The sequence below is a fragment of the Asparagus officinalis genome, chromosome 4, assembly GCF_001876935.1.
Source record: "Asparagus officinalis chromosome 4, Aspof.V1, whole genome shotgun sequence".
NCBI lineage: Eukaryota > Viridiplantae > Streptophyta > Magnoliopsida > Asparagales > Asparagaceae > Asparagus > Asparagus officinalis.
In genome coordinates, this window is record NC_033797.1 from 111922453 (window position 1) to 111940154 (window position 17702).

A 17702-nucleotide genomic window follows, 5' to 3' on the forward strand; every position below is an offset into this window, starting at 1 on the left:
GTCGCCGGTCCCCCAATCAATCATCGACGCCTTCTCAGTCGCCACCGTCTTCGACCCCTCCCTCCACTGCGTCGTTTGCACCGACGCCCTCCCCCTCGTGTCCCCCGCCAGATCTGCATCGAGCCCTGGCTCCTCCGCCGCAACTCCTTGTTAGATTCCCGCTCCCTTAATTTCACCAGAGGCGGCGGCGGCAAGGGGGGAGGACCTGAGGCGGCGAGGGCGGTTGAGGTGGGTCGGGCGCTTTTGGGGATCTGATTAGGGTTTCTCTTCTGTCTCCTCTCTGAAATCAAAGAAAGTTGTGATCTTTTCTTCCATTTTTGCCGGTCGATTCATCTGCATCAAGATAGCAGCCATGGATTCCTCCCTGCGCTCCGGAGGAGGTCGGAGGAAGATACCCATTGTGAAGATTGAGAAGAAAGAAGCACGGGGGATGACCTTCTCGAAGCGGCGTCAAGGGCTCTTCAAGAAAGCGTCGGACCTCTCCGTCCTCTACGGGGTCGACGTCGCTGTGCTGGCGCTCTCGGAGGCGGGAAACCCCTACTGCTACGCCTCCACCCCGTCCCTCATCCATCGCATCCTCTCCACGTCTCCGCCGGCACCGTCTTCTTCTTCTTCGAACAATGTGGATGAGCTGTGGTGGGAGGAGGAGCCGATCGAGCGTATGAGCCTCGACGAGCTGAGGGTTTTCAGAGGACAATTGGCGCGCGAGATGCAATCGATCGAAGCGGAGGAAGGGGGGTTTTCGAGATCTCGTCCCTAGTTGTTGTCGTATTCTTTAAAATTTACGGGTCTCTTGAAATTTTGTGACCCCCCTCCTTCCCGGTTTTGTGTGTAAAGGGTTGATGGGCGGATGTATTCAAGATATCACGCAGATGTAATCCTTTAATTTTATTTTTTGATTATTAATAAAGTGAAAGATTCTCTTGGTTTGGGATTCAACTCTTCTTGTTTTCTGTCTTCCTCTTTCGTGTGGTTACTGGCACGTCTAATTTTGGATCAACCCCTGGTTCATAAAGTTAAAACATTTTGATGCCCTAAATAAATCCTCGTATGTGCTCCAATCTGTTACTAAATTGCGGAATCAGAGATGATGGGTTGAGATTGTAACTTAGTTATTCAAGGTTAAATGAGATGTTTGGTAACTTTCATTTCCAGTCTTTCTAGTGTAAGCAACACCCAAATATCACATACAACATCCAAATATCACGTATAAGCAATAAATATCACAAGCAACACCTAAATATCACATACAACACCCAAATATCACGTATAAATAACAAATATCACAAGCAACACTTAAAAATCACATACAACATCAAAATATCACATACAACACCCAAATGTCACGTATAAACAATAAATATCACAAGCAATACCCAAATATGACATACAACACCTAAATGTCACGTATAAACTACAAATGTATAGCAATGTGCAGTACAAACAATGAACTCAACCCATCATCCCATTTCCTTCGTAGAACCAAACAAATGTATAGCAATGTGCAGTACAAACAATGAACTCAACCCATCATCCCATTTCCTTCGTAGAACCAATCTATAGCAATGTGCAGTACAAACAATGAACTCAAAACTCAAATTTAAAGCAAACAAATTTAAAACAAACAAAAATCATCTTTTGCCTCGCCGCTAGATGCAATGTGTCGCCCCATTGTTATCGTTAACATTTACAAATCTAGAAAATCCCCTGTAATTCAACTCCCTCATCATCGGCCCCGCCGACGTCGGATCCGACGACCCTAATGAGGAGGTCACCGACACCGAGTGGTTCTTGAATATGGGATCGAAGCCGTAACATCATATAAGAATCATGTGTATGAAAAGGATATCACATTAGAAGGGGCAATATTATCCTAAAAGCAACAATTTTTTTTTCTTTTTATCACAATCATGTAATCTGTAACAACTTTGTGATATAGAAAGGATGAAATCAATATTTCCCCTTCTAATGTGATATCCTTTTCATACACATGATTCTTATATGATGTTTAGGTACGAGGAGGAGGTTGAGAAGGCAATGAGGCAGATGTGTGGGAACATATATGTATCACAGTTATTCAAGGTTAAATGGGAAAATGAGGGAACATATATGTATCACAGTTAACCGTAAATATGACAAATAAGCATATCATATGATATTTCAATGTTATATGTGACAATTCAATCTTACATGTTACGGTTCTACCTTATATGTGATATTTAGATCTGATTTGTGATATTTGGGTGTTGTATATGATATTTGGGTGTTGCTTGTGATATTTGTTATTTATACATGACATTTGGATGTTGTATGTGATATTTGGGTGTTGCTTGTGACATTTGTTGTTTATACGTGACATTTGGGTGTTGTATGTGATATTTGGGTGTTGTATGTGATATTTGGGTGTTGCTTGTGACATTTGTTGTTTATACGTGACATTTAGGTGTTGTATGTGATATTTGGGTGTTGTATGTGATATTTGAGTTGTAATGGCTTGATCCGAAGAAGTTAAAATTGAACGCAGGCTAGGGTCATAACGGCTTCGGATAAAATTGAATGCAAACCAGGGTCGTAACGGCTTCTCGGATCAATTTTAATGGCTTCGTATCAGGGTCCTGTTACGGCTTCGATCTCATATTCAAGAACCACTCGGTGTCGGTAACCTCCTCGTCGGGGTCGTCGGATCCGACGTCGGCGGGGCCGATAATGAGGGAGTTGAATTACAGGGGATTTTCTAGATTTGTAAATGTTAATGATAACAACGGGGCGACACATTGCATCTAGCGGCGAGGCAAAAGATGATTTTTGTTTGTTTTAAATTTGTTTGCTTTAAATTTGGGTTTTGAGTTCATTGTTTGTACTGCACATTGCTATAGATTGGTTCTACGAAGGAAATGTGATGATGGGTTGAGTTCATTGTTTGTACTGCACATTGCTATATATTTGTTGTTTATACATGACATTTGGGTGTTGTATGTGATATTTGGATTTTGCTTGTGACATTTGTTGTTTATACGTGATATTTGGGTGATGTATGTGATATTTTGGTGTTGTATGTGATATTTAAGTGTTGCTTATAATATTTGTTATTTATACGTGATATTTGGGTGTTGCTTGTGATATTTATTGCTTATACGTGACATTTGGATGTTGTATGTGATATTTGGGTGTTGCTTACATTAGAAAGACTGCAAATGAAAGTTACCAAACATCCCATTTAACCTTGAATAACTAAGTTACAATCTCAACCCATCATCCCTGATTCCGCAATTTAGTAACAGATTGGAGCACATATGAGGATTTAGTTGGGGCATCAAAATGTTTTAACTTTATGAACCAGGGGTTGATCCAAAATTAGACGTGCCAGTAACCACACGAAAGAGGAAGACAGAAAACAAGAAGAGCTGAATCCCAAACCAAGAGAATCTTTCACTTTATTAATAATCAAAAAATAAAATTAAAGGATTACATCTGCGTGATATCTTGAATACATCCGCCCCTCAACCCTTTACACACAAAACTGGGAAGGAGGGGGGTCACAAAATTTCAAGAGACCCATAAATTTTAAAGAATACGACAACAACTAGGGACGAGATCTTGAAAACCCCCCTTCCTCCGCTTCGATTGATTGCATCTCGCGCGCCAATTGTCCTCTGAAAACCCTCAGCTCGTCGAGGCTCATATGCTCGATCGGCTCCTCCTCCCACCACAGCTCATCCACATTGTTCGAAGAAGAAGAAGACGGTGCCGGCGGAGACGTGGAGAGGATGCGACGGATGAGGGACGGGGTGGAGGCGTAGCAGTAGGGGTTTCCCGCCTCCGAGAGCGCCATCACAGCAACGTCGACCCCGTAGAGGACGGAGAGGTCCGGCGCTTTCTTGAAGATCCCTTGACGCCGCTTCGAGAAGGTCACCCCCCGTGCTTCTTTCTTCTCAATCTTCACAATGAGTATCTTCCTCCGACCTCTGACCTCCTCCGGAGCGCAGGGAGGAATCCATGGCTGCTATCTTGATGCAGATGAATCGACCGGCAAAAATGGAAGAAAAGATCACAACTTTCTTTGATTTCAGAGAGGAAACAGAAGAGAAACCCTAATCAGATCCCCAAAAGCGCCCGACCCACCTCAACCGCCCTCGCCGCCTCAGGTCCTCCCCCCTTGCCGCCGCCGCCTCTGGTGAAATTAAGGGAGCGGGGAGCGACAGAGGAGGCAGGAGAGCCAGGGCTCGATGCAGATCTGGCGGGGGACACGAGGGGGAGGGCGTCGGTGCAAACGACGCAGTGGAGGGAGGGGTCGAAGACGGTGGCGACTGAGAAGGCGTCGATGATTGATTGGGGGACCGGCGACGGGTCGGGTTTGGTATCGGAGTCGGAGGTCGACATGATTTTTTTAGGGAAAATTGGTTGGAGGAACCAAAAATAATTGCTGGAGGAGGAAAGGGATTGTGGAGTATATTTTTTGATTTTAAATTGGGAAGGGAAGGGTAATTTGGGAATGAGTTCATTGGGCAGTGGGATTATATAGTGTTAGGGGGTTAGTTGCACTTATATTTCTATAAAAGGGTTTTTTGGTTATGCTTTTTAGGCTTGGGGTGAAGATGAATGACCCAACTTAATTTGGTTCCCCCAAACAATTTTCCCAAAAATAAATATGTCTATGTGCAATCACGTGCACTATACTAATATAATAAAAGGTGAGCAAAACTTCCCTAGCACAGAGCAGTAGCTGAGGTCTGTGAAAAATAGAAAGAAAGAAAAGAAAGGGGCAAAAACAAAAAAAAATGTGGTGTCAATCTTGCAGAGCAGAGTACGAAGAGCTCGACGCCGGCACATGCAAAGAATGCTACGAGGAGGCGAGCGAGACGGAGGAGGAGCTGAAGCGGGAGATCGAGGACCTCAAGTCCAAGGTGGCCTTCCTCCGCCTCAACTCCCCCCTCAACAACCACCACCTATCCTCCTCCACGCCGCCTCCGACTCCCCGGAAACCCTGTCCTCCTCTTCCTCCTCCGCCGCCCTCGCTTCCGCCCCCGCCGTCCCCGCTCACCGTGCCGTTCTGGTACCCCCTCCACAACTCACTTTGATCGAAATCTAGGGCTTAATTGCTGTCGTTCCGTAGAGTTAGGGGCATCACGCTGTGATTCGATCTGAGCGTCGTTTCGTGATTATACTATGCGTCTGTGATCAAATCAGTCTATTTGACCGGACGTGCGACGCAGCACAAGGTTAAGTAAAAGATTGGATTTTTCTTCCCTTTCCTTCACTGTTCCTCAAGTCAGGGCTTGATTCATTGAGTTTCGGGTAGGATTAGGGCATCTTCTCGATTAATTAACTATAATTAGGGCTTAACCTGACTGGAGAAGGGAATATATGGTATGCCATCTGTATTGTAGCGTTAGAGCGCAGGCGCAGATTGTAGAGATTCTCATTGTTTAGTTTTTAGATAGATGTTAATGCAGGGTTTGATCTGCAGTGTAGCTATGTTCTTGTCCATTATAGTTATATATGCTGAGCATGTAACTGAATTTGTTATGGACTCATAGTTTGCTTAAATCAGTCTATGGAATGATCTACAAAGAATATACGAGTTTATGAATTCATAAATAATACTTACTCAAAGATGAATTTTTTTTCTTCTTCTTCATTTCTTCTTCCTGTTCTTCTCTGTCTCTAACCTGAACCGAAACTCAGCCTATTGTTTATGCTTGAATAGTCATGATTGTCATTTTTGCCTAGCCTTCAGCCACGAGATGCTTGGAAGGAAGGGGGCTTCTGTTAGCTCCCACTCTCAGCATAAAAACCGAAAAGGCTCTTCTTTTTTCATTCACGCCCATGATTTAGAATCTTGAATTCGTCATCTCAGTCTAAAGGTTTGAATTTGACAACGTTAGCTAGATTATGAGATTCTAGATCGACATGATTTTTGATGCAAACTAGAAAGGAAAGAAAAATAAATTTTATCTTAGATTCACTTCTTTCCTTCTCCTCTACTTCCTCCGACCTCTTTCACTCTCTCTCCATTTTGCTTTCTTTTTCGGCGCAGTTGAGAACAATGTGTTTGCTCCCTTCCTATCTTATGTGAGGATATCTTTTATTTGAGTGGCCAATTAATGTAAAATTTTGGCGTATAGGTTTTGCTTGGAAAAACCAATAAAAACCCATATTTGGAAATCAACTTCATAAATTCCAAACACGTAATACCTGCATAAAACCTACTTGCATTTTTCATAATACAAATTCTTCAGTTTTTCAAAGAAATCTTCAGTTAATTGTTGAATTTATTAGGTAAGATATTAAGTATTAACATATCTCCTCTTTAAGAACTCGGTTGCTACAGGATTACTTCTGCGAGTAATAAGAGAAAAGGAATTTGCAGCGACCAGAAGAGAAGTTGTAGAACTTATGAAATTAAGTCGTGGACAAAAGGTTTTGAGTTTGAACATAACATGTCTAAAGAAACCTAAAGGTGCAATCATTAAGGCGTCGAAACAGTTTAAGCAAATTATTAGCTTCCTGGATATTCATATGCTTGATGGTTGGACTCCAGTTTGTTTCTTCACGTGCAACTTTGTTAGGCTAAATATTCAGTCCATTATAACTGTACAAACTTAACTTATTCAACCAAATTTATAGATTGTTGATTGAACCGGAATACAAATGCCTATTAATTCAAGGGTCAATTTAGTTTTTACAATTTTAGTTTTTCTAGACAGGACGCCTACAGATAGATTAAGGTTTCCTACAATTACATGCAGTCAGTTAACCCTAACTATCTTAAGAATGTAGATGTAAACATTATAATGGATGCTAACACAACGACGTAGCCAGAAATTGGAGCTTGAGGGGAGCACTCTTATTACTTCTCTTAAAAATGTTAAAACAATTATATTGATACTCACAATTAACAATATAAATATTATTTTTGATATAGAATATAGTCTCAAACTCGACACCAAATGTTATATAAGAGTAACTCCTAGGTCCAAAAGAATAATTAAAGTTAATAAAATCAGGTCCCAAAAAATAATGCAATTAAGCTTAAAACAAATACATTTACAAACTAACCCGGGGACTTGCCATTTTTTGAAATCATTACATAATTGCATTATTACTAATAGTATCAAAATCATCAAATTTGATTTGTTGCTAAGCAATCATTCACATTGATTTCACATATGATTAAGCATTTTAGCTTCCACGATAGCTGAAAATAGTCTCTCAACATTTGTAATTGCTATGACAAAAAATAGCCTTTAAGATTTTAGCTTGATCTTTAGTTTACAACATGAAATTGCTTATCGGGCTAGAAAGCAAATGTGATAATAAGTCTTCTATGCTTTTTGAGGTTGTTATTAACGGCTAATGGAAGTTGGACTTCTTATTCATCAGTTTAAATTTATAAATTAGTTGTAAAGTTCTTACATTAAAGCCTTTAATTGTATCCTTTTCGTTTTACCCCTACCTAAAGATGAATTTGTTAGAGATCATTCTCTAATGGTGGATTGACATTTATTTGTATTGTTCAAGATAAGCCCATAAAGATATCTGTTGTGTTTATACAAGGCGTAGTAGAGAGTTTGAGTATAAGGCGAAGAGTGAAGGATATTCGATATGCCAAATAAAATTTAGCTTTTGAGTGCACCTTCCATGGAGATGTTAATGAACTTCAAATTTTGGTTTTGGAAGAGAGCACATAGGAGTTATGTGGATCGAGCCTCTTGGGGGCACTTGGCCCCTCCCCTCTAACCTCTTCCCTTTGCCCATGGTCCTATACTTTATAGCATGTTGTGAGGATGTTGAGGTCCAACTTACCACAAAATAAGGTTAATGTTCTCGAGTCCTTATAGATTAGGTTCATCAAAACTACTGAATAGACTGTGGAGCAACTTATAGTGCAGTACCAGTATAATGACTAACTCTTGGTTAACTCGGGTCTGGATGCTAATATTTTTATTTCGATTCTTAGATATCAATACGATTATAATAATAGTTAGGTAGTCGAAGAATCTGTATCGATACGCCCACATTTACTTGATAATTATGAATGCCATTGATCCCGGTATCATATCTGCATCCAATAAGATTTGGCTATCATGAACCATTTGCCACTAATATTTCCTCTTATGCCTTTATGAAGTGGTAGCTTCTTTTGAACCTTTACATTCATAATTCCTTATAATTTATCAGTATCTAACATATCTATCATTTATTTTATTTTGCTTCCTTTCTCTAACTGTGTTGTATAGTTAGAAATGGGACTATATTTGAAAATGCTCACGTCTTGTGATTAAGCTAGTGCTTGGCACGTTTCTGCTTGATTGTTGTGAACTTGTGATGCTAGATCTTATATTCATATGTTAAGGTGGTATATTGGAGCTAGTGATGTCAAATGAACGAGCAACAAGCGAATGTCACATCTGCATATAGGGTAGAATTTAGAGGTATACAAACAAAAAAGAGCAAAGTTGAAAGGTGAGTAAATCTCCCAAGCACAGAGCATGAGCTTATAAAAAAGAAAGATGTGAAAAATGGGAAAAAGCGTGGTGCCAATCGTGCAGAAAAGAGTATAAGGAACTTGAGGCTGGACATGCAAAGAGTTATACAAGGAGGTGAGAGAGATGGAGGAGCTGAAGTGCAAGTCAAAGATGTCAAGTCTAAGGCTGCCTTCCTCCGCCTCAACTCCCCTTTCGACAATCACCAAATCTGTCACTACCGCCGACATCCTCCTCCACACCACCTCTAACTCCTCTGAAACCATCTCCTCCTTTGCCGCTAACGCCGTCCACCTTGCCTCTACCCCTGTTGTCCCTCCATCGTGTTGTGTATTTTCTTCAAATTACGATTTGATTCATTGTGTTTTGGTCATTATTGCTTGATTGGATAGGATTAGGGCATCATTCTGTGATTTGATATGAGCATCTAGATATTGACTTTTTGATGCAGTCAATCAGCAGAGTTAGAGCATAGGTTTGTATCGTAGAGATTGTTATACATCAACATTTAGTGATTGAATAAATATTTTTCAAGGTTTGATCTGCCATTGAGATATATTCTAGTCTTTGGCTGTTATGTGCTAAATCATGTAATTAAATTTGTTCTGGACTCATAGTTACCTTAAATCAGCTTCTTGATTTATGTACAAATGATATATTATATATAAGTTTATGAATTCATAAATAATATTTGCCCAGTCAAAGATGAGAACTTTCCCCCTTCACTTCTTCTTCCCATTCTTCTATCTTTTGAACCTGAACCAAAACTCAGCGTATTGTATGGGCTTGAATAGCCATGATGGTCATCTGTAGCCTACCTCTAGCCACAATATTCTTGATGGCAGGGGGGGGTTGAAGGCATCCCTCTCATTGGAAAACACAAAACTTCTTTTTTTACTCCCATGATTTAAAATCTTTAATTCTTCATCTCAGTCTAAAGATTTGAATTTAATAACCTAGCTAGATTATGAGATTCTAGATAGACATGATTTTGATGCAAACTAATAGATAAGGGTAAGGAAACTTATCTTAGGTTCAATATGTTTCTGTCCTTCTCTACTTGCCCCGGCTTCTTTCTCACTCTCAAGTTTGTTTCCTTTCTCGGTTCAGCTGAGAACAAGGTGTTTGCCCCTTCTTATCTTTTCCGAGGAATTCTTTCATTTGAGTGGCCGATTCTTGTGAACTTTGGCCAGGTTTTGCATGGAAACTCAGTACAAACTTATATTTGCAAATCAACTTCATAAATGCCAAACGAGTAAAGCGTGTTTGCACTTTTCATAATACAAACAAGTCTTTAGTTTTTCTTAGACAAATCTTCAGTTAATTATGAAATTAGTTGGCTAAGATTTTAACAAATCTTCTCTTAGGAATTGATAGAATCAATTCTTCAGTTTTTTCAAAGATTTCATGATACAAACAATTCTTCAGTTTTGTCAAAGAAATCTTCAGTTAAGTATTGAATTAATTGGCTAAGATTTTATCAGATCTCCTTTTAAGAATTGAGTTGCTACAAGATTACTTCAGTGATTAATAAGAGGAAACGAATTAGTAGTTACTAGAAGAGTTCAAAGAAAAGATGTAGAACTTATGGAATAAAGTTTTAGACAAAAAGTTCTGAGTTTGAACACGTGTAAAAAAACTAAAGGTTCAAAATTTCATTATCAATTACACATACATATTGTGATATCAAAGCCAATGCAGAATCTATAAACAATCACTAGGGTTTTCTCTAATTGGCTAAGATTTTAACAAATCTCCACTTAAGAATTGGGTTTCTACAAGATTTCTTCAGTGACTGAGTGACTAATAGGAGAAATGAAATTACCAATTACTATAAGAGTTAGAAACAAAGATGTAGAACACATGAGACAATGTTTTAGACAAAAAGTTCAGATTTTGAACATGTGTAAATTAAACTACAGTTTCAAAACTTCATTATTAATACGCGTGCGTGCACACACACATATATAGATATCAAAGCCAATCTAGGATCTATATATACAATCTCTAGGGTTTTCTTAAGTTATAGGTCTAAATTTTAGTCTCCATGTTCTGGAAGTCATTAAGGCAAGCAAACAGTTTAACCAAGTAGTAGCTTCATGCTTACTCATATGTTTTAATGCAGGAATATTGTTTGCTCCTTCACTTGCAACATGGTCAGGCTAATTATTCAGTCCATGATAATTGTCCATCCCTAACTTATTTCGACCAGATTTATGGATTGGAGATTGGACCGGAATGAAAATGCATAGTTCAAGGTTTAATTTAGTTTTGACAACTTTGTTTTTTTAGATAGCGCAGTAATGGATAGATTAATGTTGCTTCCTATTGCTAACTACAGTTGGTTAACCTTATTTATCTAACTTAAGACTGTAGTTCTAAATGTTATTCTACATGTTATGATGAATAATGTTATCTTAGCAGACGGATTGCATACTGTAACTTGAAGATTATGTAGTTGAATACAGAAGAGGATTGTTAAAACTACTAAATACACCGTGGAACAACTTATAGTACAGCACCAGTTTAATAATTGGTTCTCGGTTAGCTCGGTCCTAAATGTGAATATTTCTTGGAAATCAGTATATGATTATAATAATAGTTAGGTAGTCAAAGAAACTGTATAGATATGACCATATTTACTTGATAATTATAAAGGTTATTTATTCAGCAAAAGTTAACATCAAATATCTGATTCTGACTTACATTGAGCATAGGTATGACTGTTCAAATTCCTGGGTGTTAGGCTCGTTGATCGTGCTACAATATCTTCATTTAATAAGATCTGGCTACCTCGAGCCATTTTCCATGAATGATTCCTCTTACACCTTTAATTAATTATTAAGTGGTAATTTCTTTTTGTTCCATTCATTCTGAATTCCTCTCAATTTATCAGTATCAAACATATCCAACATATCTATCGTTCACTTTATTGTCGAGCACTTTCTTCAACGAAGTGTGCTCAAAATGGGAGTCTATTTGAAGATGTTTCACATCTTGCCACTAACTTAGCTCGTAGAACTTTTCTGCTTGATTATCTTGTGATGCTAGATCTTATATTCATATGTTTGGTATACCGGAATGAAAACACGTTAGTTCAAGGCTTAATTCAGTTTTGACAACTTTGTTTTTTTAGATAGCCCCGTAATGGATAGGTTAAGGTTGCTTCCTATTGTAACTGCAGTTGGTTAACCCTATCTATCTTAAGAATATAGATGTAAATTTTATGATGAATAATGTTATCTTGGCTAATGGATTGCATACTATAACTTGAACATTATATAGTTAAACCCAGACTTTATGATCATGCCATGAGATGCTGAGATGCAACTTCACTGAATGAGAACAATGTTCTCAAGTCCTTATAGAAGAGGATTGTTACAACTACTAAATACATCGTGGAACAACTTATAGTGCAGCACCAGTTTAATAACTGGTTCTCAGTTAGCTCAGTCCTGAATGTTAATATTTCTTGGAAATCAGTATATGATTGTAATAATGGTTAGGTAGTCAAAGAAACTGTATAGATATGACCATGTATAGATATGACCATATTCACTTGATAATTATAAAGGTCATTTATTCAGCAAAAGTTAGCATTAAATATCTGATTCTGGCTGACATTGAGTATAAGTATGATCCAATAGCTGTTCAGTTCCTGGGTGTTAGGCTCGTTGATCGTGCTGCCATATCTTCATCTAATAAGATCTGGTTACCTTGAGCCATTTGCTATAAATGATTCCTCTTACGCCTTTAATTAATAAGTGGTAATTTCTTTTTGTTCCATGCATTTTGAATTCCTCTCAATTTATCAGTATCCAACATACCCAACATATCAGTCATTCACTTTATTGTCGAGCACTTTCTTCAACAAAGTGTGCTCAAAATGGGAATCTATTTGAAGATGTTTCACATCTTGCCACTAAGTACTTTTCTGCTTGATTATCTTGTGATGCTAGATCTTATATTCATATGTTAGGTATACCGGAATGAAAACACACGTTAGATCAAGGCTTAATTCAGTTTTGAAAACTTTGTTTTTTTAGATAGCCCCGTAATGGATAGGTTAAGGTTGCTTCCTATTGTAACTGCAGTTGGTTAACCCTATCTATCTTAAGAATATAGACGTAAATTTTATGATGAATAATGTTATCTTGGCAAACGGATTGCATACTATAACTTGAAGATTATGTACCTGAACCCAGACTTTATGATCATGCCATGAGATGCTGGGATGCAACTTCACTGAATGAGAACAATGTTCTCAAGTCCTTACAGAAGAGGATTGTTAAAACTACTAAATACACCGTGGAACAACTTATAGTGCAGCACCAGTTTAATAATTGGTTCTCAGTTAACTCTGTCCTCAATGTGAATATTTCTTGAAAATCAGTATATGATTATAATAATAGTTAGGTAGTCAAAGAAATATAGATATGACCATATTTGTTTGATAATTATAAAGGTCATTTATTAAGCAAAAGTTAGCATCAAATATCTGATTCTGACTGACATTGAGCATAAGTATGACCCAACAGTTGTTCAGTTCCTGGGTGTTAGGCTCGTTGATCGTGCTACCATATCTTCATCTAATGATCTGGTTACCTTGAGCCATTTGCCATGAATGATTCCTCTTAGACCTTTAATTAATTATTAAGTGGGAATTTCTTTTTGTTCCATTCATTCTGAATTACTCTCAATTTATCAGTATCCAACATATCCAACATATCTGTCATTCACTTCATTGTCGAGCACTTTCTTCAACGAAGTGTGTTCAAAATGGGAAATCTATTTGAAGATTTCACTCACATCTTGCCACTAACTTAGCTCTTACCACTTTTCTGCTTGATTATATTGTGATGCTAGATCTTATATTCATATGTTTGTTATATCGGAGCTAGTGATGTCAGATGAACAAGAAGCAACAAAAAACTTGTAGTTAGCGCATATTCCACTCAAAATCATCGAGGGGTGTTAACGAAAGAGCCAAAACTATCAGTTAGGCTCGTAGCAGTAAATGATCTAATCTTGGAGTCCTAGACGAGCTTTCCCATTAATGTTTGGCTAAATGAATGACATTTTGCATTTCTATTTTACGCTAATATAACAAAATTTCTGAAGAGCCCTTTTCTAAATGCACAACACAATTTAACTTGCATCTTGCTTAATATCTTTACCAGTTACTATGTATATTCACTTTTGTCCTATACTGACAGCAAGCTTAGTTACAACTTACAAGACATAGGTAAATCATGACAATTAATAAGTTTAGACACTTTTGTAATATGGTGCGATTATGCTGTACTTATTTCTAGTTGTTATCTAGGTAGCACGGATATGGGTGCGGACACAGACACAGTTATGGACATGGGACACAACAAATTTATAAAATGTAGGATACGGGGACAAAACCACTCACTGCTATGAAATTTTTTTTTCAAGATGTATTATTTACCAAAATAATAAAGTAAAATCTAAGCTATAAATATTTAAGAAAGTTAACAATAATTCTTTCTGATATAATTTTATCATGCTAAACAATTTTAATTATACTTTTGAATTATGCTTTAAATTTGTTGAACTTACTATGCACATAATGAGACCAAGAGAGTTAGTATATATCTAGTTATAAAATAAGACTACATCTTTTTTTTTCTTGTGTGATATATTCCTCTTGATGAAAATGCTTTCTCCTAGTCGATAGAAGTTGAGTTAGATTTAACTTTCTAAAACATATTGTTGAATTATGATTTAACTTTATTCAACATATTGCATATATAAATGCTAAAATGTAATTTAATAAACATATTCATATTGATTTTCATTCTCTAAAAGGTAATTGTATAAAAAATCACATATTTTATAATATCACTCTGTTTGTATTGAATGGAAGTAGAATTTAAAATAAAATGCAGAAGTGCATATATATTATCAGTGAAATAGTAATAGAAATCAGTTATATCTTTTTTCCCATGCTCATGAAGTTCCAATGGAGTTTTTTTTTCTATTCTGAATTGAAGATTAGTCGTTGTATAAAATATTGTAGGATGAAGATGATGATGGTGAATTTTTAGTAAATTAGTAGAGAAAGAGATTATGAGTTGAGAATTTGAATGGGTTTGTATGAGAATTAATACGTTAACGGTGGGTTACAAAAGTATAATTTAATTCATGGGCTAAATTATTTGGAGGATATACATAATGAAAATTTTCTTAGTGGGTATTTTATACACTATAAAGATGACTTTTCATATTCTCAATATTATCATATTATTTATTTTGAATTGTAAAAAAATAAATTTTAATATCTAAAATTCTAAAAAGTTGCCAAGTGGCAACTATAGGGACTTGTTTGTGTGTGTGTATATAATATTATTGAATTAAAATATCTATAACATTTGTGAGCTTCTTTCTATTATCTATAACAATTAAGAATCAAGTTATATCATAGTAAGAATAAGGTTTTAACAATAAAAGTTTAGTTTTGTTCGCATGGGATAATACGATGGGTATTCTTCAAACTAGGTAATGAGTTTCAGTTTTCGAGTTCAAAAACTGATTGGTTTTGAGCCCAATATTACCATAGAAACTTGTTTAGTCTATAACTAATAGGGAAATCAGGTTTTGCTTTGAACTACACTTGTCCATGGCTGTGGAGAGTCCATGTCGGACGTGTGTCGGGCATGGACACAGCATCCAAAACGCCGTGTCCAAGTAACCTAGGTTGTTACTTATCTTGTTCTTTTGCCATCACTCAATATTCATCCTAAATGAGAATTTAAAATTTTGTGTTAAAATTGATCTATTCCATAATACAAGGTCAGATTCCAATAAAATGGGCAGTAAGTACTAGTGGCTTTCTTGATATAGCACAGAGTTATTTCAGGTGGGATAGAAAGATAATTCACTTGTGCCACACAATTATATGACATGCCTTTATTTAAAATATTAAGGCCCAATAATTAATTAGCCTCTCTCTATGTAAAACTTGTGCTATCAGAAGACAATAACAGTAGCCATGAAAAGTAGTTCTCATTTGTATATTCCATGCCAAGTGTTGTGTTCAAGGAACAGTATAAGATCCAATAGCTACAAGTCTTTATCTTAAATCATGTTCTACTTTATTCGCAGAAAAGGCAAACAATCACTTTCCACACTTAAACTTACCTGAGACATTAAATTAAGCATGATCTACATCTTAGCACAAAAATGTGATAGAATATGTCAAAGATCTGGGCAGCCTATCTACAATAGAGGCTGAACATGTTTCATCATTTCACACATTATTAACTAAGTATGAAACTTGGCAAGGAACCTATGGTTAGCTTGCTTCTTTAAGATTCTTCGTTTTAGAACCTAGTAACTGAACTATGTTTTGCAAATTAAACAGTTGATGATCCTGGAACATGACTATTATGGGTTCTAAAAACTCAATTCATGTGTAAGTCTATAAGATACATATATGAATTGTTGCATATGATAAGAGAAAGTTTTCCTTCTGCTATGTTTATAGTATTTTAAGTAAATAATTATTCAAACCTCTTTTTATCACTACACAGCTCGAAGTTGTCTAGTGTGTTTCGCTTCTGGGGTATACATTATACGTAAAAATCTGATGAGCTTCTCACCTGTAATGTTCTCCTCAGTTATTTATAGCAGATACCTGGTTCTTTTAACTCAAAATATATCCTATTGACTTTATTTAATGTTTCCATTCAGATAAGCAGGTCACCAGTTTTCAAAGCAATGCTGGATAATGAGATGGAAGAGAGCCGCAGCGGCATGATTAAGATATTCGATGTCTCTTATGATGTTCTTCGATCCTTTGTACACTATTTGTACACTGCAGAAGTGCTTCTCGATGAGCAAATGGCTTTTGAACTCTTAGTCCTGGCGGAGAAATACCAAGTGAAGCATCTTAAAGCCTTCTGTGAGAAGTTCATGACATCTAAAGTAAACAATGATAATGCAATTGCGAGCTATGCATTTGCTCATCGACACAATGCCAAACAACTGCTTGATGCCGCACTGTCTCTAATTATGGACAACATGGCCACACTAGCCGATAAAGAAGAGTATAAGGAGCTGGTAGAAAAGGATCCAAGATTAGTGGTAGAAATATATGAAGCTTATCTTACGAGGCAGGTTAATACTGCATCCAAAGATTTGATCCAGCAGCCCTAGAAGTCTTGTTGCATGTCAATAAGCATATTTGTAGGTTTGTATTCATAGTTGTAGAAGGTCTAGAGCGTTCTTGTGTTCATAGCCGAAAATGAGTGCACTATGATCACACATTGGTTTTTAAAGGGGTTTCACCTGACGTGGACCAAGTCTCATCACAGTCTGTTATTCCGATCCTTGATCTTATTGATGAGAAGTTTAAATTTATTTGCGTTCTGCGATTTATGGTGGTGGTTTGTTAAGTGGTCATCTGTTGCTAATATCTGATAGGTTTTATTTTTCTGTTCTTTGTTCGTGTGTAACATTGTAAGTTTTGAAGTAATTCGTACATTGAATTGAAAGAAAGAAAAAAGGAGGACTTCAATGCGCATTCTATAACAACTGCAAGTTGTTATCGCTTAAAATTCATTGCTATCTGCATGCTATGTGGCCCACAGTGTTTTCGCAATAGCTTAGAATTGTGGATGATAAAGTTACTCGTTCAGACTTATTAGTCGACCTCCAGTCTGAATAAAATAGAGAATAATTGTGGGTCTTGCTTCAGGTTAACAACTAATATAGCTAAAGTTACTCGTTCAGACTTATTAGTCGACCTCCAGTCTGAATAAAATAGAGTTGCCTTAAGAATTAATAAATGTTGGCGCTTCTAGCTGAAGTTATTTTCAGGTTGATTTGTTAGCTTCCAGTCTTAATAAATAGAGATCCCACGGTGGTTTAAATCCCAATAATATGTGACTCGATGTTCTGTTCGAAACTAACTTGAAGTGCAATTCTGCGATAATAACTTATTGTGTTGCAGAGTTTAGCTACTTACATTGAATATAGCCACCTTTCACATTCAATCTCATGTGAGCTCAGGAGACATAAAGAGAGGCTTAGATGAACCCAATAAATGAACGCAAGTATATCTCATTGTAGATGATAAAGTACTGACACTTTTAACTGCTCGTACTAATCAACCCTCTCTTGCCAATAACGTTCAAGTTTTGAGAAACACAAGAACATGTACACCATAAGAACTGGAAAAACTGTCAG

General features: G+C 36.9%; 2 protein-coding genes across 2 annotated transcripts; both read left to right on the forward strand.

Annotated features, from left to right (window-relative positions):
- On the forward strand, positions 353 to 760 carry LOC109839161 (MADS-box transcription factor 23-like). Its single transcript, XM_020407590.1, has one exon. It carries the CDS (start codon positions 353 to 355, stop codon positions 758 to 760), a length of 408 nt encoding a protein of 135 aa, XP_020263179.1.
- LOC109837968 (BTB/POZ domain-containing protein At4g08455-like) lies at positions 4703 to 17037 on the forward strand. The gene is given in 3 exon segments (XM_020406362.1): positions 4703 to 4959; positions 4962 to 5053; positions 16206 to 17037. Coding segments are annotated over 3 exon segments (738 nt in total). The 5' UTR covers positions 4703 to 4778; the 3' UTR covers positions 16671 to 17037.